The 22,458-nt window shown below is 39.6% G+C and overlaps 1 protein-coding gene across 1 annotated transcript; it reads left to right on the top strand.

Moving 5' to 3' along the window:
* Nucleotides 1–15,135: 15,135 nt before the first annotated feature.
* ndufs3 (NADH:ubiquinone oxidoreductase core subunit S3) lies at nucleotides 15,136–21,010 on the top strand. The gene is made up of 7 exons (XM_034077797.2): nucleotides 15,136–15,246; nucleotides 15,610–15,669; nucleotides 16,467–16,567; nucleotides 18,414–18,563; nucleotides 18,919–19,044; nucleotides 19,129–19,248; nucleotides 20,727–21,010. The coding sequence occupies exons 1-7, from the start codon at nucleotides 15,192–15,194 to the stop codon at nucleotides 20,895–20,897; spliced, it is 783 nt and encodes a 260-aa protein (XP_033933688.1). The 5' UTR covers nucleotides 15,136–15,191; the 3' UTR covers nucleotides 20,898–21,010.
* Nucleotides 21,011–22,458: the final 1,448 nt, after the last annotated feature.

Below are 22,458 nucleotides of genomic sequence, written 5' to 3'. Positions count from 1 at the left end.
TTACTGAATTATAAAAGTAACGCGTTACACTACTCCGTTACCGACAAAGTAATATTATTACAGTAACGCGTTACTTTGTAACGCGTTACACCCAACTCTGCAAATAACCCTCTCTGGAAAATCCTAAATTGTGGAATAGTTTGGCCATTAAAATGCTTTTTTATTAGATTTCTAGCGAGAAGTGTATATTGTACTTTTATAATCTACGTCCAGTGGATGTGTAGGATCTACAGTTTGATAGATATACGAAGATGATTTGAGGTTTCGCCAGGAGAACGTGTACTGTATATGGGGCAAATTCCATGTAAAGTTAGCGTGGGTGAAAACAGTATTTCCGGTCTCGAAGTTTTCATAATAAAACCGGAAGTATTCCCCACACTGTCAAATGATTACACAGTGATATCTCCATTACTCATCCACTAAAAAACATCAGTTTATCCTTGTTAATTACACAATATTGATTGGTTTAAATTGTGTACAATGCTTTTGTGTTTTTAACCTTCGATTCAGAGAAACAAATGGTTTTTTTCGGAGTTTAGACACTACAGAGTTTCCGAAGACACTACACTACCCAGAATCCCCAGCTATCGTTTGGGACTACAACATCCGCCTTGCTTTACAAACCCCGTGATTATCCCTCAAGCTCTGTGATTGGATGTTGGAGTGGCAGTGCGACAAGGTTACGCCGAGTGTCAAACAGCTCTTTGAAATGGAATGGAACCACGCCAGACAAAACTGGACTTGGACGGGTCCAGCCCGGCCCTCCCCCCCATAATTACACATGCTGGATATTCTGTGTTTCGCAACATGTTCTATGGCACGTCTCTACTGGGAATTGTAGTTTTAAAAGACGTTTTCGTATTTCCCACAATTAGAAGTTGCCAGTATTAAACTGTATACATCCCTGGAGGTTTAGGGGATACAAAACACATTGGTGTTGTCAAATTTAAAACCTATAATTAATACATGGGTGAAAATTGCTTGTCTCCATAATGGGCAGCATTAATATACCCACATGACAGCAAAGGTCAGAAGAGCTTTATTTAGCAGCTGGTGACCCCTCCTGTTGTTAATTGATGTTGTTTTTGTAACAGCAGCATATACTACTTTGTTCTACTCCACTACAATTCAGAGGTTAACCTGGTATTTTTACTCTACTACATTTATTTGTGTTACTTTGCAGATTCTGATTAATGATGTGAAATATAAACAACCCTTACATCAGACTTTAGTTACACCTGAGTAAAATTCAGCCCTATCAGTTTGTCTGTTTTGCACATCCTCCTGTTAATATCTTTGGACGTCCTGCACTAAACTGTTTTATTGTAGAGATCACTACAGTATCTTCTTGATATTTTCTATTCTATATTTCTATCATTGACCCCTATTTTGTATGTAGGCTACTCTTAATATTTAAATGTTTTCATCAAATATAACTTATTCAACAACTAAATTCAATAACGTGCTTTAACCACTAGGAGGTGCGGGTTAAAAAACCAGTTAAGTGGTCTAGTTAATAAAACATAATAATATCAAACATAATATGACTATTCACTTTATTGTGAAATTAAAACAGAACGTAAAGGAAAATACAGTTTCAGTCTCTGATGTGAAGCTTATGCATTGTACCATGAACTTGTATAGACCAGTAACAGTCAACTGCATGAGGAGTTGGAAAGGTAGTTCAGAAAATCAGTAATATCTTTAAAAACTACAACAAAGTCCCTTTCTATCAGCTGTGCACCTTTATGGTGTAAATACAGACTATCTACTAATTGGATCAAATATAAAAGTCAGCCGAATTAGTGTTGATACTGCAAGGAGACGTATTGTGTGAAAAGAAATGGAAGATGTTGTTTAATTGTTGATATATTTATGGTCCACGTCACGTATTCAGTTTTGGCGGCATCTCTTCCAGTTTGTCAAAAGGTCTTCTGATCAGGGCTCTTTAAATAAATATCTACGGCAGATATGTAATATTTAATGCAGCTGAACCGTGTATTACAATGCCGTTATGTGATGACTTTCAAAGAGAAAAGCAAGAACACTCGGAATAAAGTATTATTTTATTTTTTAAAAATGTTTTCCGATTTCATATCACATAAACACCATATCCCGACGTGCATTGCGGCGTGATTTTAGCCTATCAAAACCTCTGAAAAAAGAAATGTGTCTCTCAGAATCGAAAGAGAAAAACCTATGGGAAAAACACAAAAGCATTGTACACAATTTAAACCAATAAATGGCGTATAATTAACTAGGATAAACTGATGTTTTTTAGTGGATGAGTACTGCAGATATCACTGTTAAATCATTTGATCATTGGTTTTATTATGAAAACGTCGAGACCGGAAATACTGTTTTCAACCCGTAACTTTACATGGAAAGCTTGCCGCATATACACGTTCTCCTGACGAAACCTCAAATCATCTTCGTAATATCTATCAAACTATAGATCCTACATATCGACTGGACGTGGATACTAAAAGTACAATATATACTTCTCGCTAGAAATCTAATCATAAAGCGTTTTAATGGCCAAACTATCCTACAATTTTGGATTTTACAGAGAGGGTTATTTGTGAATAAACAACCCTCTGTAACATTTGCATTCAACGGGAGCACTACAGTGATTCTCAAAGTGTGGTCCGCGGACCACTGGTGGTCCGTGAGCGCCCCGTAGTGGTCCGTGAGTATATTGTTAACATTTCACATTTTATATAAATAAATAAATAAAAGTTTTCCGCACTCTCGCGGGAATATCTCCACAATGAAGTGAGCTTAAGTTTAAGTTTGATTGCATGATATAGCCCAGCGCAACACCTTCATCCCACATGTTGCCACTCGTTTGTACCATTTGCAGGCGATTTGCAATCTGTTCTAGAAAAACGATGTGTTTTTGGATATTTTTGGAGTTAGGTGGTCCGCGAGTGTTTTTTTATTGGTTAAGTGGTCCTTAGTATGAAAAAGTTTGAGAAACACTGCACTAGAGGCTGACAACTTTAAAACGTAATTATAGATCGTATTAAGCGCTTGAACAAATGACATATTTGGTCGTAATAAGGGCTTGAACAATCGACCCATTTGGTCGTATGAGTTGGAGGACTTGTTAGCTAATGGAGATGCAGTTATTTCCAGCATTCTTTATTCATTCAAGTATGTGATGCCTTTTATCTGCTAATGTACAGGAGGAAGAGTGATAAACTGGCTGTCTAGTTGGCTTACATAACAGTTAAAGTTTACAGCCTAAAAAACATGGAGCATTTTTCCCCCTTTTATTCATTTTTATGTCAATTTGCACATTTCATGGTGATGCTCAGCCTCTCCCCTTAACTCCTAACAGTCATCATCATGTCAACCACAACACGGAGAAATACTGAGAGAAATGTGTGTGTAGTTGTTGATACATTTCTGACAGAGGGAACTAGAATACAGATTTAAGAAATATCAGTTTTGTCATGTTTTGTCTTGACTATATTACAATATTATAATAAAATAACATAGTATTTATATTATTGAATTTATTATGATTATGATTATTAGTAGAAGTAGTTTATTTGCATTAATTATATTGTAATCTTTTTGAGGCTAGTATTTGGCAGGAAATGCAGATGTATTCACCTGTAAACTGAACGACATACATGCACATTTACCATTTACCTCACTGTATAAAAAAGTAACTGTGTTGATAATAATAATAAACTGGAATTATATTTAATTTTTTTTCACTCCTGTCGGTTGGGGGAGGGCCTCATCTCACAATGTCGCTTGGGGCCCCAAGTTGGCCAGGGGCGGCCCTGTGTCCGCTGCATCTACGCACACACTATACCACACACACCTACACCACACACACGCACATACAGCTCCGAAAACAGGCTACAGCCGTTGTGTATTTTATTATGTGAAGAACTAAATGGTTTTAGAAAAATATCGACTCTTTGTTTGTAGATATCTACTAAACTTAAAGGTCACATGTCATGGCCATTTCCACTGATCATAATTCCATTGTTGAGGTCTACTAGAATAGATTTATACTGTGCAATTTTCCAAACTCACATTGGTTTCGCATACAGCATCTCTGTAAAGTATGTGTATTCACTCTCTCCACTAAACGGCTCATTGCAGCTCTTGCCCCCCCCCCCCCCCCCCCCCCCCCTCCCTGTGAGCCCAGTGTGCTCCGATTGGTCGGGACCAGTCGGGACGTTGTGAATCGCGCTAAGCTCCGTGGAGGTAGGATTTCCTTGTTTAGCGATACACAGCGAAACACAGCCAAACTCACCCTGAGCACACACAAAGTCACAGCCGAAGTAAAAACAATAATTGTGGCTTGATATTGAGTAAGAAGAAGGTTGATAAACGCTGTGAGAATGGGTCTGCAGAGAGAATTTCGCTGCGATCCCAACTGTGTTATCAGCCTGCAGCCAGGGAGGAGAAATCAGCAGAGCTGCATGCACTGAGTGTGTGAGGAAGTCCGTGGATTGGTCAATTTGGACCAATCAGCGGGGGCTTAACGTAACGGCTCCGCGGACGTAACGTAACGGCTCCACGGATTGGTCCATTTAGTTCCGGGGACGACATGACATCATGATGTACCCGGAATAATCAAATGGACAGTGACGTATCTCCAACGAGGCGTTTTGGGGAGGTATTTTCTGTGTTAGAGTTTTACTCGGTGTACTTTGAGGGTTTTGACTCTGCACACCGTTTACATGCATAAAAACCTTCATAACACACAAGGGGACGGGTAATAACCGGAAAAGCATGACCTTTAAGCAAATAAAGAGAATAGGCCTGTTATACTGAATGATATATATTATGCACACTGCTCTGCTTTCTGCATGGACCTCACAGCTGTTCTCACTGTAAACATCGTGTAGCGATGAAAGCAGTTAATAAAATAATATCCAGGGGATGCATGCAGAGCATAGACTGTATATATAAGATGCAGAGCTGTCATTGGCTGAGATAAGTCCGGCCGTGCGTCACGACCCGTCACGACTCTTTGAAACATCTCTGTTGCCGGAAATGCATTCACGAAGGAGCCGTGGAGGACCGTGGAGGACCGTGGAGGACCCATCAGTGTATCCTCAGTTATAGCTCCTCCAGAGAGCTTCCTCGACGCTCGATCCTCGGTCCTCGAAGTGCATTTAGAGAAATGAGATGTCCTTCAACATGGCGCGCTGAAATTCATTTCCGGGTAACTACCGGAGGACCGAGGAGTCGAGGAGGGGGATTTGATGAAATGAGAAAGGGCCATTGACTCAATAGGCGCATTCACACTGCGGTACTTTTCCCACAAAGGTTCATGCAAACTTAGTTCATGATCGCGTTCACACCAAAAAGAGCCGGTACTAAAATTAGTTCATGCGAACCTTTTACCAAGTCAGGGACTTTCGAGCGGCTCTTTTGTGAGAAAAGAGCTATATTTCTGATTGGCTGGGCGGATTGCAAACCACGCCCCGTAAAACTCCCAAAAAGTTTTGTGAAGCCGCCATTTTATTATCCTCGCATTAGCATTATTAGCATTAGCCCAGCGCAGAAATGCAGAGAGACTAACTTATGGCAACACAAAATAAAACATGGGAGCGGTGGAGATGAGGAGGTGTCGGCGTTCTGGCGATTTACTCGGAAGTCTTCAGCTTCTACTGAAGCCAGTCCCAAACTCCGGGGACTTCCAGCCGGGGACTTTGGGCGGCAGTATACGCCGTGAAGTGGTTTGCGGCCTGCCAGTAAGCCCAAAGCAGAAGAAGAAGAAGTGACGTCAGCGGCTTCATTTGCCTAATCCACCCCCAGGGACTTTTTCCGGTGTGAACGCGATCTGTACTTAGTTCATATGAACCTTTGTAGGCCATCAGGTGAACCCTGTTATCGTTTCATCCCGCTCCACAGAAGTGGAAGTACACAATCTTTAGTTCATAAAAAAGAACGAGTCATGCTTATCCACCAAAACAAACTTTGTCGCTAAAATTCCTGTCAATTCTTCTAGGCACGTAATTATTGGCTGAACTAGTCCCTTCGAAGCGTAATAATATCTTGGTCAAAAGTAGTGCCACGGTCCGTCACGTGATCGTGCTACACCAATTGGGTAGCTGCATATACCGGTATCAACAAACAGATTTGGAAAAAATGGCGACCCCCATGATTTCATCGAGTAGCGGGGACGAGGAAAACGCACCAGAAAGTCTCAAAAAGTCAAAATTATCAACACACAAACATTGTTACATGCATATTACGTCTGTGAAGCACGAAAAGGTTGATTATTTTACCAATATCACACTGCAGGTCTTCAACAACATCAACAGACTGTACACCCTCCATGACAGTGGCATTGATTTTGAAGTTACAAATACAATATTATCATATTACAATAATAATAATAATAATAATAATATAATATATATATATCTATAATAATAATAATAATAATATATATATATTATATATATCTATAATAATAATCTATATATATATTATATATATCTATAATAATAATCTATATATATCTATAATAATAATAAATATATATATATTATATATATCTATAATAATAATCTATATATATATATATATATATTATATATATCTATAATAATAATCTATATATATCTATAATAATAATCTATAATAATAATAATATAATATATATATCTATAATAATAATCTATATATATCTATAATAATAATAATGTAATTCATCAAATTATTATATGATGAATGAGTAGATAAATGAATCAATGGTCATTGGTATAAGTCCTGCATTTTATTGATCCAAATTACTTAACGTAACAAGTTAACCTTCTTCTTGGACGCAGCCAGCGCCATATAGATAGAAGAGTTACGACAACGGAAGTCCAAAAACGGTTATCGTCACGTGGTTCATGTAGACGAGGATCGTTCCCCGGAAGTTCATGGCGGGCAATGTGAATGCATTGATAACAGGAGATAGAACTACGATTTTTGGTAATTATTAGTGAATAAAGGTATTGATTTGTAATATTTATACAACAAATCGATATGTGTATGTATTTGCATCAATATGTTTTAAAAAATAAAATAGAATTTGCTAATATTAAGTGATAATATTAGGATTAGTGTGAACAACTAGTTTACACGTTAGGCTAACAGTGCCTTGGTTAAAGAGCCTCTTGCTGTTTATTTATAGCTTTGAATTCTTTAAAACCAATATTATCTTCTTAAAATCGTATGGTAGTCAGGAGCATCACTTTATAATGTTTATTGATACATTTAGAGGGAGGGGATCTAAAGTAATGCTTTAAAATTCAGATTAGATTAATTTCTACCATTTTCTTAAATTCATGGTAGTTTCAGTAATCCCATGGTAATTGAGGACACAAGTTATCTAAATGACTAATGTCATCTTTATGGCTTTCAGAAAGGACAGGAGACCGACAGGTGACTATCAAAGGACTAGCAGCAGCATGATGATGATGATGATGATGATGATGATGATGATGATGATGATGATGATGATGTTAAATGTGTTGTTTTAGGAACATCCATTGCAAATACATGGAATTCAATAAACATTGAATAGCATATCATGCAGTTTGTCGGTGCCTTTTCCCCCGTGTTGTCCTGGTTTTCTGTGCTGCCTCCTAGTCGCCACCATGGTTTGCTGTGCTGCCTGGGGATGCTCAAATCGCTCCGAGAATGGAGTACGAATGTACGGCTTCCCCACTGACACAGAGCGGAGGAAAAAATGGCTGGCTCAAGTCAGCAGGAGCAATTTCACGACCAACAGCAAAAAAATATGTGAGGTAATTATATACAAACACTGCATTTGCACTTTTTCACAAAACGAAAACCACACCATTGGGAAAGTTTAATGTTTTGTTTAATACAAAAAAACAGGGAAAGGCTTGAAAAACACTGAGAGTTGAGACTCAGGGTGCAGGGTGAGGGTCTCAGTGCAGGTATTCAGGCTCCATTGAATCCCCCTCTGGTTCTTGTGCTGAAAGAGGGAGTAACAGACAGGAGAAAGTGTTATTCACACCTATATAGCACACCTATTGGATGGGAAATTGCCTTGGGGAGATAAGGTGTGGTCTTTGTTCCCAACTGAAGTTATGGAACTTTATTATTTGTGAGTTCAACAAAGTATGACAAATGGCATCAGTAACAGATGTGATATGAATTTCTATAAAGTTGTCTCACATTCTTGGTCATATTTTATATACAGTATGTAATGAGTATAACATGTCCAGTAAGTATAAAGTGTTTCCTAATACTGTGTATTCAACCACTATGGAATATGTATGTGGGCAAACAAAACTGAGTTGTTCTGTGTGTGAAGTAACCTCAAGTCACTCCGCAGGCACATTTTGATGCAGACCAGTTTGTCAAGACAAAAAAGGGCAAGACTAGGCTGAGAGCAGAGGCTATACCCACCATCTTCGTGCATCGCCCTGTGGTCAAAAAGAGAAGGGCCTCTGCACCACGATTCACTCCGGGACCTGTATCTACAAAGCCTATAGCTCATGATCACAGCTGTAGGAGCCAATTAACTGTGGGTATAAAGGTAGGAACCTATGTGTGTTGGGGAGAGGTTCCGCCAGAAGGCCCATGCAGTTTTTTACCACACACACAAGGAACACACACGGAGAACACACACAGAGAACACACACACACAAACACGGGATTACAAGCAAAGCAAAGGTATTGTGTAAACGGTAATATCGTGTGGTGAATATGGAAAGAAGCAAGTAAATGGAAACCAGTAAAATGGAAATAAATGGTCTGTTTCAAACTGGAAACTTTGTTTCTGACCTTTATTCGGCAGCAAACTTGTGTGCATCAATTACACCCACCAAGCGGATCCTCAGAGGCTTAAAGCGTTGGCTTAGCCTCTACAACAGCTATAGTGTGAAAGGTGACACAGGTATAATAAGTATGAACTCTTAGTAACAAAAGTAATATTTCTTATTTTTAAGTGGTATAATATTTTAAACGTTCGAAAATGTACAGTGCCATGTCTTCTATTAGTCTCAAAGATTGAGGGAAGAAGGGAAGGGATCACTGCCCTCCACCTGCCAGCACCCAGCCAGAGGTGCTCAAACAACAAAAACAAGCAAGGTGTCCCGTCATGTACCTGGACGTTTGGGTTGGCAAAATGGAGTAAGAGAGGGACTTGAAAAACCTTGGGGGCTCTCTACTCATGTTGTTACAGTTGTCTTGGTTACAGCTCTCAAGTTTTTTTTTGTGCCATTTCCACATCTTTAGAAAATATGAAATAAAAAAATTGAAGTGAAATCAACCTCTTCTCTGGAGAACAAACTTTGATTTCTCTGTCTTGTGAGTTTGCAGTCTTGCAGTTTTGCTCCTCCACCTGTAACATCACTGCCCCTCCACCTGCCATACAGTAGGTTACTAACAAGATTACTTATATAATACAGTGATAGAATACATGTTTAGTATGCTTACTTATATAAAACAGTAGTATTAAACTTACCTTGTGTTTTCACTATCACTTAAGTCCCTCTCCCTTTGCCATCAATCCAAAATCAGCTGAGCTGCAACATTATACAGACAGGTAATAATCAACATAATCACAAGGACACAATATGGCTCTGCTAAAAACACTCACTCTTACACGCACCAAAGTTATATTTATCTAATATTTAACTCCCTCCACCCTCGCATACAATCCCGTTTAGAAGCCCCTCTTCTCTAATTCAACAATGTTGGACGAAATTAAATTAAGAGAACGGAATGTACAATTAAAAGGCTGTTCAACGTGTGTTGCTAATTTGCTTCGGTATCCTAGCTTAATCTGTTATCTGTAAACGTTCCCTAAATCTACTAATTTAGGGATAATCCACTGACATCCTTTAATACACATGTTAATTTGAATCAGATGTACTGATAATATCCGCAATATAAATCTTTAAACTTCTTCTTACCTTTAAAAGTCTGTCATGAACGGTCTATTATGCTGCAACTCTACAGCTCTGCTATAGCCTTGGCGCTAACTTCCGGGGAACGATTGAAAGGCTCCACGATCCGCCATTGCTGTAAAAAAGTGGTCCATTGGAGTGAACGGAGATGTCGTAACTCTCAGTCTATATGGCGCTGGACGCAGCTATGTATGAAATCAAGTCATGTTTATTTTAAGAGTGCATTTAACGTGTACAGGGTAACAATAACAACAGACAAAAAGTCCTCAGTCTAATGGAATAATCCACGAGCTCAGCCAATGAACCTAGCGATGCGAACATGGTAGTCCAGGAATGTTGTTGTAGCTGGAGTTGGCTGATAAACGCTGCTAGCCAATGTTGATTCGATGGTCAACTCTGTTCCCAGATAGTAAAACCTCTCACAAATACCGCGTATATAACGCAAATACCTCGGACTTAGTGATGTATTAAGACATATGACAAAACATGACATAAAACAAGCATACAGCACTGTTCAGAATCCATTTGGTCTGGTTTAGCGTAACCATGTAGGCGGCCATCTTTCACTTCTGTTGACAATATGCAGCTACCCAACTGGTGTAGCACGATCACGTGACGAACCGTGGCACTACTTTTGACCAAGATATTATTACGCTTTGAAGGGACTAGTTCAGCCAATAATTACGTGCCAAGAAGAATTGACAGGAATTTTAGCGACAAACTTTTTTTTGGTGGATAAGCATGACTCGTTCTTTTTTATGAACTAAAGATTATGTAGTTCCACTTCTGTGGAGCGGGATTTCTTTTCTAAAGGACTTTTTGAGGTTCACCTTGCGGCCTATTGTGGGAAAAGTACCGCAGTGTGAATGCGCCTAATAACTGAAAAAATATTCTTGAGTAGTGGACGGGTCGTTCGGGACAACACATTCTCACTCCCATCCCGTCACATATTGACGGACGGTCAGGGCCCCTCCCCGTCGCTATATTACGTACAGGGTACCCCTTGCCCGTCAGGCTTCTACGGGCAGGGCGTCCCATAGACCTTCATTGCGGACAGCGGACCCCTTGACCGTCAGGCTTCTACGGGCAGGGCGTCCCATAGACCTTCATAGACCACGTGATCAACAACGATGGCTGACCTTCGTGTTATTCTCGGTGGAAAATGCCTATTTTAAGGTTCATTTGGCCATTAAAATGCGCTTTGATGTCATTTTATGCGAGTAATGAGTTTTTATTTCTGATTATTTGTGCAGTACATGTACATGATGTTTAGTTTGCTAGTTATGACGAAGATTACTTCATGAATGTGTACACATGGTTGCTAACGTTTTGTGGTGGAAATGTGTTTTTTCACAGCAAAGTCACCCTCTGTACTTGGACTTATTGGGAGAATCTAAAGGCAAGAACATCCCAAATATTCATTTAGGTCTTTATTTTAGACCTTTAGTGTTGCCGTCTGTGAGGAAAATACATGGGGCTCAGAGCCTCGTATTTTTAAAATCTTTTTTTCCTTCTAATTTGTTATTCTTTTCAAAATAACACACTGTTATTTACTCACCAATAACGCACAATTATCCTTGCTTTTATTTATTGGTTTAATTCCATAATCTCGGTCTTTTTTGGCGTTCGTCAGGAACTGAATTTCAAAATAAAAATAACCGGAAACAGACGTAGGCATTTCGAGCGATTACCCAAGATCCTTAGCTACGCTGATTGGATGTTTTAGCCGCAATGCATGCTGGGATTTGGTGTTTATATTATATGAAATCCGGAAAACATTTTAAAAGAATAAAAATAATACTTAATTCCGAGTGCTCTTGCTTTTCTCTTTGAAAGTCATCACATAACGGCATTGTAATACACGGTTCGGCTGCATTACATATTACAGATCTGCCGTAGTTCTATATTTATAGAGCCCTGATGAGAAGACCTTTGGAAAAACTGAAGAAATGCCGCCGAAACTGAATACTTGACGTGGATCATACATTTATCAACAATTAAAAAACATCTTCAATTTCTCTTCACACAATACGTCTCCTTGCAGTATCAATACTAATTCGGCTGACTTTTACATTTGATATAATTCATAGATAGGTTATATTTACACCATAACGGTGCACAGCTGATATGAAAGGACTTGTAGTTTTTAAAGATATTACTGATTTTAATTGGATTGAATTTTGAATGTAAATACTGAGTCTGAAATAGTATAGCAATATGCTGTAAAATTATGTGAAAGCATGAATAAAACTACACATCTTCAGATGTTGTACTACACTAATAATACAAAGTTATTATGGCTTTGTGTACCTTGTGTGCACCGCCTAGTGGTTAAAGCATGTTATTGAATTATTGTTTTTATGTGTTATATTTGATTAAAAAAATATTAAGAGTACATACTTTCATAGGGGGAAAGTAGAAGGTCTGTGATAGAAATATAGAATATAAAAAATCAAGAAGATACTATAAGAGATCTCTACAATAAAACAGTTTAGTGCATGATGTACAACGATATGAATAGGAGGAGGTGCAAAACAGAAAAACGAATTAACCTTTATTTAAACATTAAATAACAGATTAAGGTCTTCTTTTAAATAAGAAAAAAACTTTGGGGGTATCTATCTACAGATAAATATTAAGCCTGACAAAGTACTTAACATCTAATATATTGCTTTCCTGCTATGTTAACTATGTTGAAGCACTTATTTTAACTGATATTATACATATGGATTATACTCTTATGTATGTAGATAGAATAAGAAATGTGCAGAATATGACAGTTTAATGGTGGTGGTACACACATATTGATAGATGTCTTGTAATGCACTGTTGAGGAACCTGTGACCCAAGTTTTTCATTCATTGCATAACTACACCATAGTTGTGTATATGATATGTCAATAAACCTTTAAAATCTTGAAATCTTGAAAGGGATGTGCAAAATAGCCATACTATACAGTCTTTAATTAACTATTAGTAGAGAATAACGAGTAATTAATATACTTTATTACTCGTTTCCATTAATGTCAATTGCAGATACATGTTTAGTCTTCTCAAGCACCAACTATCAAATATCTCTCCTGATTGTTGGCACTTGACAATCACCTTCCCTGAATTTTACTCAGGTGTAACTAAAGTCTGATTTAAGGGTTGTTTATATTTCACATCATTAATCAGAATCTGCAAAGTAACTCAAATAAGTGTAGTGGAGTAAAAATACCAGGTTAACCTCTGAATTGTAGTGGAGTAGAATTACAAAGTATCAATGAGCTGTCATGTGGGTATATATTAATGCTATATATTGATGCTGCGCATTATGGACAGCGATTTTCACCCATTTATTAATTATATGTTTTACATTTGATAACACCAATGTGTTTAATAGCACTCGCAACTTCTAATTGTGGGAAAAACGAAAACGTTCAGTAGAGACGTCCCATAGAACATTTTGCGAAACACAATAGTGTAGTGTGTAGTTCTGGGGGGGTGTTCGATTCCAGTTTTGGATAGTCTGGTCTGGTGTGGTTTCGTTCCATTTCAAACAGCTGTTTGACGCTCGGCGTAACCTTGGCGCACTGCCACTCCAACATCCAATCCCAGACCTTGAAGAGTCATCACGGGGACTGTAGTCCTAAACGATAGCTGGGGATTATGGGTAGTGTAGTGTCTTCGGCCATCCTAAACTCAAAAATGTTGACAATCGCAATGATGCTCGAAATGTCCCTTATAGGCCTACGTCTGTTTCCGGTTATTTTTATTTTGAAATTCAGTTCCTGACGAACGCCAAAAAAGACCGAGATTATGGAATTAAACCAATAAATAAAAGCAAGGATAATTGTGTGTTATTGGTGAGTAAATAACAATGTGTTATTTTGAAAAGAATAACAAATTAGAAGGAAAAAAAGATTTTAAAAATACGAGGCTCTGAGCCCCATGTATTTTCCTCACAGACGGCAACACTAAAGGTCTAAAATAAAGACCTAAATGAATATTTGGGATGTTCTTGCCTTTAAATTCTCCCAATAAGTCCAAGTACAGAGGGTGACTTTGCTGTGAAAAACACATTTCCACCAAAAAAACGTTAGCAACCATGTGTACACATTCATGAAGTAATCTTCGTCATAACTAGCAAACTAAACATCATGTACATGTACTGCACAAATAATCAGAAATAAAAACTCATTACTCGCATAAAATGACATCAAAACGCATTTTAATGGCCAAATGAACCTTAAAATAGGCATTTTCCACCGAGAATAACACGAAGGACCGCCATTGTTGTTGATCACGTTGTCTGGGAGCTGTTGCAGCATCCATAACAACCACCTTAGCAACCATGAATGTGTACACATTCATGAAGTAATCTTCGTCATAACTAGCAAACTAAACATCATGTACATGTACTGCACAAATAATCAGAAATAAAAACTCATTACTCGCATAAAATGACATCATAACGCATTTTAATGGCCAAATGAACCTTAAAATAGGCATTATGAAGGTCTATGGGACGCCCTGCCCGTAGAAGCCTGACGGTCAAGGGGTCCGCTGTCCGCAATGAAGGTCTATGGGACGCCCTGCCCGTAGAAGCCTGACGGGCAAGGGGTACCCTGTACGTAATATAGCGACGGGGAGGGGCCCTGACCGTCGGTCAATATATGACGGGATGGGAGTGAGAACGTGTTGTTCGGGACGTATCCCAATCGGCCCACTTCGTTCTTGAGTATTGGGAGCATACTTTTATATAGCTTATTATTTAGATGGGATTCTTGTTTTACTTACTCAACTATAGCTATCTGATGTGTTTTTGGGTTTAAAAAAGTATTGTAGGCCTATGTTAAATAATGGGAACTCATTCATATTTTTGTTCACATCCCTTTTATTTATGTTACTTTACCTGTTTTCATTTCTTCTTTTCTTAATGTTTGTTTATTATTTTCCTTTTTCGATACAAATAGTTTACCTATAGCCTGCGAACTCAAATCCCTTTTACTGTGGTGCTAGCAGCTCTACACAGTGCTCCCACATTAACACCTAAAAAATGCAGCTGAATTAACTTTGTCCTAACTCTGGTTGGTGTATAACGTCGGCGAGCATTGATAGTAAACACCCTAGAGAAAAACGGGAATTTAACAAAAACAAGTGTGAAAATAGTGGAGTTTATGGCACTGTTGGCTTTCGACAGCAGACAACAGTTCTCTTCCGGTCCATCAGGAGGCGACATCCCGCTAACAGTCGCGACTCTGCCCGAAGAAACACGGTTGTGTGTAGAACAAACATGGCAGCGTCGCTGGTGCGGTTTGTCCGCGGAGGTCTTGGAAGGAGTTACAACCGTAAGTTGATTTGAAACTCATTTTATTTCGTACACTCTGTTTGCAGCAGTGGTCTGTATATGTATGTATGTCCTTCCATGCCGCTGAAAACAGCACGGTTTTTTTTGCAAGCGTCAAATGTGTCAGGGATGACCTTCGAGCTAGCTAATGCTAACGTTAGCATGCACATAATTGAATAACAGGTACTGTTTTTAAAGGCAGATTGGTTTATTATGGCAACATTAACGGTCATACACAAGGGTTATGAGTAGATGGAGGAGGATTTGATGCATTTTGTAGTATTCTTGTTTCAGTTCCTCTGCAGTTATACGTTCGGTTTTTAGTTGTGTATACTTAATGTTTTTTTTGACATATTTTTCTAAGTTGCAAGGACTGCATGTCTCCTCCAGCAGCAGACCAGGCTGCAGAGCTCCGACACCAGCCGTGAGTACACACTAACCAACTGATGAATCAGGAAACCAGCGGTGGAACAAGTTACCTGACTACAAGTATTTGCATCAAAGTGTGCTTAACTAGTACCGAAATGATGGCTTATTTAAGAACCATGTGTGTTTTGGAGATTCAATGTGAATGTCCTTCAATTGAGAATTGTCGTTTTGGTAGTTTTAAAAACAATTATCTAAAATAGAATAAAACAGAATCTTCAGCTCACCCAAACAATACAGAATACAAGTTTTAAACACACACACACACACACACACACACACACACACACACACACACACACACACACACACACACACACACACACACACACACACACACACACACACACACACCACACACACACACACACACACACCACACACACACACACACACACACACACACACACACACACACACACACACACACACACACACACACACACACACACACACACACACACACACAGAGAGATCAACAGCAGCTGGTGAGAAAGAAGCACAAGTAGCCTATACTCTTGTTGAAGCTTCCTATGCCATATCTGATCTCAAGCAAGGTCAAGAGAAAGCACATGTCATTTTATAATTATTACTATGTCATAATTATTTATGCATAAATGTGTTCATTACTTTAATGTTGCAGCTGGTCATCACATATTCAGTGAGAGTAGTTATTTTACTCAAACTCAACTCCAAATCTACACTATTCCCTCTGTTGCTATGTCAATAATGACCATGAGAAGGACACATTGTTCAGTCCTTACTAAACTATTGTCTCCTCTCTCCATCATGCAGCCACCATCAGGCCCAAGGATGCTGTGGCTAACAGTGGCCAGCTGGCAGCGTTTGGGGAGTTTGTGGCTGAGATGATGCCCAAATATGTCCAGCAGGTCGAGGTCAGTTCATATGAGGATCAGTGTTCATCGTACTGACTGTGCTGAGCATTGTAATGTGCATCCTAATATTGGAACAGACCAAGATGTAAATGGAAGGCTTTTTGTATTTGTATTGTTGTTATATTGCTTGATTACTACAATTATATTCATGCCCGGCGCCGTGGGAGGGCCCTCCCATTTGACATTCCTGCCCTCCCCCAATAAACACGTTTTTTTATTTATAAAAATAAAAAAATATATATATTTTATTTTTTTAATTATAAATAAACTGTGAACTTGTATGCTACGATGTAGAACTGCAGCCGATGCAGCTGCTGGCGACCCTGCACCTGCCGTTGCAGCAGCACGCCTTAATGCTTAATGTCACAAGCTTGACCTCGGCAAACCCCGGGGCTGAGTTAGCGAGCCCAAGCCTTGACTCATCAAGGCGGCCGCCACCAACGCTGTCCTCCGAGGCACAGCTCCTTGTGCCCCTACCATCACCACCTGCGTTGCCACACCCTGTACCACACCCGCCAGCATCCTCCTCCTCCGTGCCGGTGCCTCCACTACAGACGCTACCTTGCAGCACATCAACAGTACTATTGGGCCAGCAATCGCTCAAAGAGCAACAGCCCCAGATGATCTTGGGGTTAATAAACCCAACCAGGTGAAACTGGATCGTTATTCAGGCAGATTGTTTTCAGGAAAGAAGCGCACTTTTGCCGCTGCACGGTACAACAACAGACCATGGCTTGAATATTCGTTAAAAGCCTTTTGTTTCCCCTGTAGACAGTTTAAAGTCAATACGTCTTCATCTGATGCGGCTTTTACTGTCAAAGGTTTTTGCGACTGGAAACACGCATTACAGACTGATAAAGGACTGCTACGGCATGCCGCATCAAAAGAACACATTTCATGTGAGAGTGTGTGGAGAGAGAGACAGATATAGGCGAGGAAACAAATAAACAAATGAGTACTTTGGTGCAGATCAGCTGCACGGAGCCGTTATTACGTGTCAGCTGTCGTTGATATTATAGCTTTTTTTTAGCCGTCAACCAACTCCCTCTCAGAGGTGACCACGATTCACTCCACAGCATGTCCGAGTCAGGCAGTGCATAGGAAAATAAACCACTCCCAAGGCGGGCTAAACAGTTCATCGTCTCCGTCTCTACTATTTCTCTCCGAGTGCAGCGATGAGGAAGCTGCCATCCGTAACCAGTGTGCCTTGCTCGTGATTCACCAGTGTTTGTGCTGCCACGCACACAATGTTTCAAAGTGGTTGCTATGTTGCCCTTTATTTGTGTATGTATTTGCGATAAATGTTCGTCTTTACGCAATGCTGTTGGCCTTGCTGTTTGATATATATTGTGCTGCAGGCCCGCTGCACGTGACGGTTTTGTGTGCACTCCCATGAAAATAATATGCCCTCCCTTTTAGATTTGGTCTGACTATATTTATTTGTTCTTTTCTTTTCACTATCGATGTAAAGCGACTTTGAGCACCTGTAAAAGTGCTTACAAAATAAATCTATTATTATTGTATTTGAACACATTCCACATGACAACAGATGTGCAAATAGTTAAAACAGGCAGGTCAGTCCGACTTGGTACAGTTTGCATTAGTAATTGTATTTTTTAAGTACTTTGATAAATATGAACATGTGCCAGATTTAGCCATAAAGGCGTGGTGCACAATGTAGAAGAAATATATGGTGTTATAAAAAAGAAAAACACCTAATTGGACCCCTTACTACTGAACTCTGTTTTTTTAAATAAAGCTTTTTTAATTGTATTCCCGTATAATTGAAATGTCTATAATCCAATTTCAAAAAGGTGCAGGTAGCGTAATGCGTTTGTTTGTGTAGATGACCTGTTTCAATGAGCTGGATGTAATGATCCATCCCGATGGGGTGATCCCGGTGCTGACCTTCCTGAGGGACCACACCAACGCCCAGTTCAGGAACATGATCGACCTGACGGCTGTCGATGTACCGTCAAGGCAGAACCGCTTTGAGGTAGCTATCAGCAAACGTGCACGCACTCACACACCTAGAGACATGCCTTAATGGTGAGTTGTAGAATGAAAAGAGTGCCCTATCAAAGAATGTTAAGAAAAATGTGTGGTGTGTTTGAAGATTCAACTGTAATATTGCGGCTTTGCATTTGTCACTATAAATAGTGATATTTAACATGTGTAATATTAATACCAAGTTGCCAAACACATGTTCTATTGTTGACAGCCCTAATATTAATGAAATGAATATTTTAATGGGGGGCAGGAGCTGTCCTGTTAGTCGAGTATCGATCCTTCTAAACAAACTTTCCAAATGTTTTCATAGTGAGAATGTGTGCCTGTGTGCTCGTTTTCAGATTGTGTACAACCTGCTGTCGCTGCGCTTCAACTCTCGTATCCGCATTAAGACGTACAGCGATGAGTTATCGCCGGTGGACTCTGCAGTCTCAGTCCACATGGCTGCCAACTGGTATGAGAGGGAGGTGAGTCACAATCTCAGGGGTCATTACAGCGTTTATTTTACTCATGGACAAACCTGCTAAATGTATATGTTTATTTTTCTGCAGGTATGGGACATGTATGGCGTGTTCTTTGCCAACCACCCAGACCTGAGGCGTATTTTGACAGACTATGGCTTCGAGGGTCACCCCTTCAGGAAGGACTTCCCTCTCTCCGGATACGTAGAGGTGAGTCCTGCAAGAAACACACTTTTCAGCTTTCATATTTGTGTTTTAAGGTTCTACTGTGACATGTTTACATGCTTTAACGTTGAAAAAGGTGAGAGGAACTCACTCTGGAGAGAACTTTGGGATTTTATCCTTTGCAGACAATTTACATGCACACTAACATATATAAAACACTACAGGAAAGGAAAACCCCCAAAAAGCACAATACGCCTCTCTCATACAGCCTATTTAATGTGCGGCTCATTTATAAATAGGGATCTCCCGATCCGATTCCGATCATTTGATTTTGCCGATACCGATTTTTTCCGATCTTTATGCAATGCATTAAGAGGAAAAAAAGGTAACGGATAACGGCTGGTCATCCAACGCGATGAATTCAGCTATCTTGGCTGTTATTGTTTGGCCTTTTCACTGTTCTGGGGCCGTTTCTCTTTCCTTTTAAAAGTCTCTGAAAGTGTCGGTTATTTCAGTGCCGTTACCGGAGTGGCCGCTGTGTACTCGTCGTGTTGTTGTTGGTGTTTGTTTCTCAGGTAGCGTATTAGATTGGTCGTGTTGAACGTAGCTCTGTTCTTTCCACCACGCGGAACCTCTGCCTTGCAAACATTGCATCTGGCTGTTACACTGCCTTCGCTTTCAATTTTATAATACTTCCAAACTGCTGACATTTTCTCTGTCCCGACTCCCGAGTCACCAGCTAAACGTAGCCTCTCGTTAGCTTACTGCTACTATTAGACACTGCGCCCACTCTGTTGCCAGATTTCAGAGAAATAAGCAACCAGGTCTATGAAAACAAGCCCAAAGAAAGCAACACATACATGATGTTGTGTAATTTTAAACCTAAACTAAGGCCTCAGGATGACTTTAAGACGTGAACATGGTCATTTTTGTTTTGTAACATTAAATAAAATATATATATTTTTAAATAAATGAATCCCCGATTCTTTTCTCCCGATTCCGATCTTTTGAAAATCACGTGATCGGCCCCGATCACGTGATCGGATCGGGACATCTCTATTTATAAATGTTGTAGACCGTGCCCAAACGGCTGGATCCTTTCATCATTTTTTTCTTCCATTCAGCTCTTGATAATTATTTCAAGTTTCCCACAAGCTGTGAAAAGCCTTTCGAGTTTGTGCTGAGAAGGAACAACTCGTGGCCTAAATACTTCCTGAATACATTTCCCTTTTTAAAGAATGAATTATTCATTTCAACACGGTACCCAAACTCCTCTAGTTTAATTCTCTCTTTCAGACGATGTACCCTTCACATTCCTGTTTTTAAAATTCATCATTTAATGAGGAAGTCGCCACTTGAAAAGCTTCTCATGCAGTATTGTTTTCATATTTTCCACTAAGAGTTTTTGAAGTTTTTAGTCCTTGAAATGCACCATCCATGAGCATGACAAATTTCTTTTAGATGCAATAAAAAAAATGCGACAACTTTGCCTCTTTAATGTGTTGCGTTGTTTCCCTCTGCAGGTGCGTTATGACGATGAGCTGAAGCGTGTGGTGGCGGAGCCAGTGGAGCTGTCGCAGGAGTTCAGGAAGTTTGACCTGAACACGCCCTGGGAGACGTTCCCGGCATACAGAGAGCCCAAAGAGGAGGCACCCAAACTGGAGGCTGGCGACGCAGCCCCTGAGAAGAAATGATGACTCCCTTTCTCATCTTCATGTTCTGTCTGTTAATGTTATTTTTGGGAGGCCCAGCACCCTGAACAAACCCTGAAATGTTTATGTAAATAAAAATACTAATAAAACAACCATCACAAGAGTTTCTTTCAATTGTTTTCAGATTCGGTTTTATGACTCGGTGGTCTCCAGTGTGATCTTCTTTGCTGTAGTGTGTTGGGGCAGCGGGGTGAAGACAGCTGATGCCAACAGACTCAACAAGCTCATCAGGAGAACAGGCTCTGTCCTGGGAGTGGATCAGGAGTCGTTGGCAGTGGTGTCGGAGGGGAGAATGCTGAGGAAACTCCTCGGCATTCTGGACAACGGGTCTCACCCCCTGCATGCCACGCTGGTTTCCTACCGGAGCACTTTCAGCCACAGGCTGATATCACCGATAACCACCACACAGCGCCACAGGAGGTCTTTCCTCCCAGTGGCAATCAAACTCTTTAACTCTTCACCCCTAAGTAAAGGGCACTGAGAACTTCCACACCAACACTATGTGCAATATACATATCAATATAATTAACATCATTGTAATATACTTGCTGCTATATATAACTATGTGCAATATTATATTATTAATAATGCTATGATAACGTGCAATTACGTAACTGCCACTACGTTTTAATTTTTGCACTACTAACTACTAAATACTGCTAATAATGATTGCATTGATTGTGTGACCATCTATGTTTCTACGTTTCATGTTGCTGTGGATATTTAATTGCTCTTTTTGCTGCACTTTTAGTGTACAGTTTTGCTGCTGTGTTTATTGTATTTTGTTACTCTTGCACAACAATTTCCTTCGGGATGAATAAAGTCTTATCTTATCCGGCGTTCTCCAATCAGAGTCTTCGGAGTCAGACCAGGAAATGGTGGCCAATGATGTTAGGGCAACCACACAGCAAATGTACACATGTAACAGCAAAACGGACTCAACAGGACCGGGGAGGCGATGGCCGTCACACTGATGTATACCATTGTATTATCACCCTGCTGTGAAATGAGTATTTGATACTGGACAGTTTTTGTTTTATTCTTATCTAAAAACAGAGGGATGATAGCTCATATATGAGACTTCAAAGGACTTTTATTTTGAAACTCTACATCAGAATGTCCTGATTTCTTCTGAGTGACTAGATGGGGTGTCCTGCTATCACCCTGGAGTGAAATGAGTCTTTGATACTGGAGAGTTTTTGTTTTATTCTTATCTAAAAACAGGGATGATAGCTCATACAATAGAGATTTCAATGGTCTTTTATTTGGAAACTCCTTAAGTTTTACATTCACTCATTTATAATGTGGTAGTTATACGTAGTTTGTTTTAAATAATTATTGATCACATTATAAAGTACATATTTCTTAATTTAATATGTTTATGTTATTTAGATGTATTTGTTATTGACCGAGTAAGCGCTTTTATTTTGAAGGCAGTTATTCCAGGACTCTACCGTAATGCATAGGATATTTGTGCACCGCAATATCACGTGCGGGATGGCTTGACCAGGTTTTCCCGAGTGGAGGCTGGCTTGACCGCAGT

The sequence above is a fragment of the Pseudochaenichthys georgianus genome, chromosome 3 (genome assembly GCF_902827115.2).
Source record: "Pseudochaenichthys georgianus chromosome 3, fPseGeo1.2, whole genome shotgun sequence".
NCBI lineage: Eukaryota > Metazoa > Chordata > Actinopteri > Perciformes > Channichthyidae > Pseudochaenichthys > Pseudochaenichthys georgianus.
The sequence above is the reverse complement of the archived record's forward strand: the minus strand, read 5'-3'. Positions and strand labels throughout refer to the sequence as shown.